At 42.0% G+C, this 6,260-nt stretch overlaps 1 protein-coding gene across 1 annotated transcript in view; it reads left to right on the forward strand.

Moving 5' to 3' along the window:
- The first annotated feature begins 331 nt into the window (after window positions 1-331).
- LOC119905114 (gamma-aminobutyric acid receptor subunit alpha-3) overlaps window positions 332-6,260 on the forward strand; it is a 46,909-nt gene continuing 40,980 nt past the window's right edge. Inside the window, exon 1 of the mRNA XM_038721850.1 lies at window positions 332-422. Coding sequence (XP_038577778.1) covers window positions 332-422 — 91 coding nt within the window. The remainder of the gene's footprint in view (window positions 423-6,260) is intronic.

Here is a 6,260-nt window from a genome sequence, read left to right on the forward strand (position 1 = left end):
GTTTCAACAACAGCTGCTCATCTCTCACTCTCTCTTTTCTCACTTATTTCAGCCATTCTCAGAGCTTATCACAAACTCTGAGCCCTTCCTAAACGCTCAAGACATCATACTCAATCATTGTCTTGTTTCTCTGGGGTTGCAGTCTGTGGACAGTAATATTTTTGCCTCTATCTGTGACCTAGCATAAACATTTCAGCATTGTTTCGGGTATTCTGATCCTGCCCTTTTATCCATTGTGCTTTGCTGGACGGCAAGTCTACAGTTAAGGGGTAATCTTTTCTAAATGGCACTAAATAAAGTCCCAAATCCCCTACCCTCTGGGCCTAAGAGGATGAATCCCAGCCGCTATGCACAGGGCTTACGGCGGTCTGGGAGTCTGCCAGACTCATACAAACTAGGCACCCTCCATAGCCAGGGGACAGGTAGGTGCATTTTGGGGTAACGCTGTTCACAGGCTGTCAGGTGCTCTTTGGAAACTGCCCTGTTCTCCCTGCCTTAGCCCAGTAGCCTATAATCCGGTGGCTGCCAAGCCTAGCAGTCTGTTGTCTGACTGCTGTCAGACCTGATACTCTGTTATATGAATCTCAGCCTCAATAATCATGTGCAAATTATTGTAAAGACCACCCACGTAATCATTTTGTGAAGAAACTTCTACTGTAAAATTTGATTAGGTGTCCAGACAGGCTGGTCTATCCACAAGATCCACTCATAGATAGTTTTGCCTTGTGTGTCACAGAAGGACGACCATATGGTTCTGCAAATTAATGAAAAAAAACAATTCCACCCAGTTTTAGGTAAAATGGCCTGCCGCTAATCTCTAATGATTTTAAGAGCTTTTGTCCTTCACTCTGCTCAACAAAACACCACCAGCACCGCTCCACAGTTCAAGTAGAGGCCACATTTACTTTAGACCATCATTGGAAGGCTGTTTTAAGCATCTCAGTGGATGAATTGTTTGCGCAGTGTGTTTACATGAAAAGAATCATGCATTTGTGAAGTCCAGTTCCTCTCTGGTTCCTGTGAAGGAACATGTATTCAGTATTTTCGGTGTGTAGCAGTTAGTTGGCTGTTTACATGACTGCGGGTCCTCAGTGAAACTTGCATACAGTTTCTCCCCAAGCCTCTCAGAAGTTGTTGTTGCCCATTGATAGAAGAACATAGCATTGTGACTGCTCATGGGAATATTCTATTATCTCTTTTTGTGAGCGTCATCAGGTCACACTCACAGAGACTGCCTTCTGGCTGCTGTAAATATGGAGGAAATTATTACAAAACAGTTGAGCAGCAATGAAGTACCTAATTTTATTTTGAGCATTTATTATACTTGATCCTCCATATTGTTAAGCCTGCAGTTAACAGTTATTATACATAGTTAAGTTAGTTAGTTTTGAAATACCCTTGTGTATAAAGATTTCTTTAAAACATTCACTGAAGTCAAAAGTACATGTAGAGAAGCGGTATGGCAGCCCAGCAGGGTCATGATTCTACCTGTGTAATCCAATTACTGAAGCCTAGGGCCAGATGAGAAAGGAGTCCAGGCAAGAAGCAGCAGAGGATGAGGTCATAGTAGTGGCTGTATGCCTCTGACAATTCAACATGGTTCACTCAGGCAAGAGGCCAGTCTTCAGTCTCCCTTCTCCTACAACAGACGACTGTAAACTCTTAGAAATCTGTCAACAAAGAAGCCAGTGTGCATGCACGTGACTGAGCTAGATGTGTGTGTCTGTGTGTGTGCGTAAGAAACACAATGGCTACCTATCCCTTCTCTCCAACATGTCCAGTTGTCTTTATCATGTAGTTTCATTGTGTCTTTTACGTGCCATTTTGTAATTTCACCAACTGATAACTAAACCAACCTGTTACTTTTCTTAGTATTCTTCTAATTTGTTGTGTTATTTTTCTATTTAGTTGATTCAAATTCTTTGTATGTCCATCGTCTATATTGGTGAAAAAACATTAGCTTGCATGTTTCCTGTTGAAACACCTGGGGGCTCATTTATGAACAGTGCGTATGTACAAAACAGGGCTGGAAACGTGCGTACGCCACTTCCCAAGCAAAGGTTTTGATCTGTAAAAAAACCAGACTTGACGGGAAAATGTGCGGTCCTGTAAGTAAACTCTAAACCATGCATACGCACATAAAGAGGAGAAATGAGAAACAGCGACTCACATGGCAGAATGATGAAAGGGTTTGAAATGAATAGGCCTACTGTGTAAAATAAATCAAAATATTACCTCTGAGCATTAAAGGCTTAAAGCCTTTCTGAATAAACAAACACCCGTTTGATTGACTTTCCCTGAAGTGCGCAAAAAACACACACAATTTAAGATCATTTACAGCGCATAAAAAGATCCAGATTTAGGAGAATAAACACAAACGGAGATATCTGTTTCTGCAAAAGAACGCCTCAAATATGTTGTACAGTGTAATCAGGATTCATATTAATTAATACTTGCATGCAGTGGAATGGATTTGGTTTAATCTCTTTTCAAACGGGGGAATCCAAATTAGTACCTGGGTCATCCCGTCTTGCGTGTGCGTGTCCCCCTCCACCCAGCGACGTCACTACTCAGGAGGGTTTCCCCTTCCTGCAGATCTGTTATAAAAGGGGTGGCGCTCCGGTGCCCCCTTACAACTGTGCATACGCACGGTTTTATAAGTCTGAATATTTTTTGGCTTTTGGGCGCAGGTACACTTTTAGTGAGGTTTCTATGCACAGTTTTGTAAATGAGACCCCTGATCCAGTTAGCTCTAGGTATATGAACTGCTATTCAGTTTAGCTAGGGTCAACTATATCCGTTCAAGGTGGTGCCATATGTATTTGTTTTGAGACACAGGTGGCTTATATAAGCATATGAATCAGCTAGACATGTGGGTAGAGCATAAGTTTGTGACTGAGTTTGTTTTGAACCCCGCCTGCATCATTCCTTTAATGGAGTCTTAGGATTAGGTCTGTGGGCTTTATCAGATTTCCCATAAACCCTCCATATCTTTTCTGCCACAGAATCCAAGCAGCGTAATTGACACAATCACCCTTATATAAATATGTAAAGGCCTCTCCAGAATGCTTGTTTATGGCTTTCTGTTTTGATTATAAATCTTGTCTATGGGTTTCTGTAACCATAAGAACATAAGTCTAAGCAAAGTTCTTCCTGCCCCCCTCTCTGCATCCTGTTTATTTGTGAGGAGTTTGGCTTTTTTTTTTTTTTTTTAGAGAGAATAGGAAGTGTGTGAAATATAGCTTTGTATCATTCCGGATATCTTTTAAGGGATAAGAGGAAATGACCACATGAGGTTCATCAGGCAAGTCACTTCTGACACCTGTGTTCAGCAAGGAACAACAAGGAACAAGTCTCTACAATACTTTTTTTTTTTTTTTTTATGAGAGGGATGTGCTTGCCTTCCCCAGTGAGTTAACATCAACACTCATTATGCTGCATTTCCTTACAGTGTTCTGGCCATTTCCAAGGCAAACTGAGACAGGAACTGACCTTCAGTAGCCATATAGAATCACTCAAAGCTGTTTATCAGTAGTTCCTGTGGGTCAGTGGGTGTGAAAATATCTGTTGAATAAAAATAAAAAGTTTGCTTGGTCATCAGCAGAATTAACTATCATCCCATATGCACTGGGGACTTTTTAAATTGGTTAGAGGTGGATTTGCAAGTTTCCACCAGCAATCAAAAAAACACATCTTATCTTAACATACATAGCAAGCAATGGGAGAAACACAAATGTTTGTCCTTTTAAAGACCTCTTGAAATCAGAAGTCCTCATTTCTCCATACTGCTGAACACTTTATTTTCATATGCTTTGACACACGTAGAGTATATTGAGGTTTTTCCCCTATGGATATTATCCCCTGGAGCTGGAGTGAAATCCCTAGAGAAACAAAATATATGAGATGGGGGTGCAACCCTCCATGCTTATTAGCATATAGAGCATTAATAAACTTGTGGTAGCTATGAGTGGACAGATGGTGGGTGCCCCAACCATATATATATATATATATATATATATATCTCCAAAGGGAATGACTTGTCCCACCCATATCCTCCAACTAAAGAGGAGTTTTGTTGTTGTTTCTTTTCTGCAGTCCCGGGGTGCTCTGTGGCTTGGTGCCGTACATGAAGAGATCAGGGATGAGATGTAGACAGATAGTGTTCTCTGTTTACATGAGTACATTCTGGCACTTCCCTCTCTGGTTCCTCTGAAATTCTACATGGCCCACTCATCTCAATTATCTCTTGACTGGCAGAGTACTGCCTCCCATCTCACCTAAATTAATTAAACCAGAGGGCACATTTTGAGAATGCTCTCCTCGTTTTAATAGGCTATCTATTCAAACATTAGCAAAACCAATTTCAAAGGGTTGTCCCTTCGCCCTAGGGGTCCTTTTAACTTCAACACCGTAGTGCAATCAGGAAACAGCGGTACGTCTAAATTCTCTGCACACTGCATACCCACTCCCCGCCACCATCCTCCTCCACTCCTCCTATCCCTGGCTCCTATTGTAAATAGGCTAGTGAGTCTGGGTCCCCCCTGTCGCAGTGTGTCATACCCGAGTTTCATGGAGCCCTCGCTTTGAAACCCTCAGGCATGGTTGAACAGGGGAGAGAGGGAGGAAGTGGAAATGGGTAAATGGGTGGGGAGATAAGAAGACAGTAGGGTCGGGCAGGGGGCTGCCCGTACAGCAATAACAACATTAGAGTTTGAGTTTCAGAGGGAGCAAGGAGAGGAGGGGTTTTAATTGGATGTGTGCCATTCTCTCAGTGGTCCTTGAGAAATGGGGATAGCAGATAGAGAAAGGGAGAGAGGTTTGGGTGGGAGGGGTACCAGGCAATGCCTGGTTTTCCTGTGGGAACCAGCTCACTCTCTTTTTGATGAGAGAAGAATAGGGGTTCTTCCATCAGCTGGCTTAATGGGTTTAAAGAGCTGGGACTTTAAATTGAGAAAAAACATCTTTTTTGTGCAAACATAGCTTAATAAATATGTATCTAATGAAAGAGCAGTAGGGTGTTTTCCTGCATTTGTGCAGCATTGGCTTAAGGGCATTGTGTTTTGGCTTATCTTTCATCTTTTTTCATTGTCAGACATCAATGCGCTGTTGTTCGAGAGAGGTATAGGTATTGTAGAGTTGACCATGTATTTTTTGAAAATTGAATGAAAGAACATATTGTATAATGCAAACCAAAGACAAAAAGTTATCTACTGTATTCAGATACTGTTTTCTGTTTAACCAGATATGATCTATTAGTGGTGGTGAAGCCACTGAGCCCCCACATCATTCTTTACAAACTGATATGGCCTCACATGGAAGGCTTACCACCCTGACCCATGATTTAACCTCAGTGGTAGAGATCGTGCGCACACAGTCCCATACAGGATTTAATTACTACAAATGGGGAAGGGACGTCATTAGTCACTGTCCGGGTAGGACTTGCCCAGGAAAACATCTTGTTTGGGAGGGTGAATAAAGAGATAGGAGAGGGGAGTTAGGGACCATACATAGAAGAGATTGGGAGATAAATTTAGCCTTGTTTGTGAGTGGCGTGGTGGAAAATTGACAGAGTACATCAGGAGTAATGAATAGTTGCATTCAAGTGGCATCATATGAAGCACCTTAGATGGAAAACCTCAGGAAGGCAAATCGGGTTTCTGCAGTCCCCCGCCCCCATCCTGTCAATGCTTCACCCTGATTGATTAGACATGTCTCTGCACTAATGGACGAGTCTAGGATGATGAAGGGATGCATTAGGGTCTCATATACAGCATTAATCTAATAAATGATTATTGGTAAGGTTCAATGGCGACAGGCTAAGGGTTTGATAAGAAAACTTACTGTAAACAAATAAATAGATTTACTGTCAACTTCACCTTCCCCCTTCTTCATGCAAACCTGACCTTGGACTTTGGAAGAAAATGTAATCACGTGTGTGTGTGTGTGTGTGTTATGTGTGTTCTGGGCCCCAGCTGTAACCCAAGCTGCTCCCCCTCTCTCATTTATGTCAGTAACAATAAGAGGCTGTTCAGCTATGGAAGTCATATGTTAAGGCTCCACAGGGAGCAGCGTCTTTTGGGAAATATGCTGAAATGCACATTAAACACAGACTCAGATTCACTGTTTGTTTACTATGATGTAGGCTTGGCCAGATAGCAAAGAGCAAAAACAAAAATACTTAAAAGAAAGCTCAGACCAGCATGCTCTTTGTGCGAACAAATCTGAAATTGGAGAGACATGGTACACGGGTGAGGGCTGTT

This window comes from Micropterus salmoides, unplaced genomic scaffold (assembly GCF_014851395.1).
Source record: "Micropterus salmoides isolate LMB-PRFRI ecotype aquatic unplaced genomic scaffold, ASM1485139v1 Ms_hic_scaffold_16, whole genome shotgun sequence".
In the NCBI taxonomy this organism is placed as follows: Eukaryota; Metazoa; Chordata; class Actinopteri; order Centrarchiformes; family Centrarchidae; genus Micropterus; species Micropterus salmoides.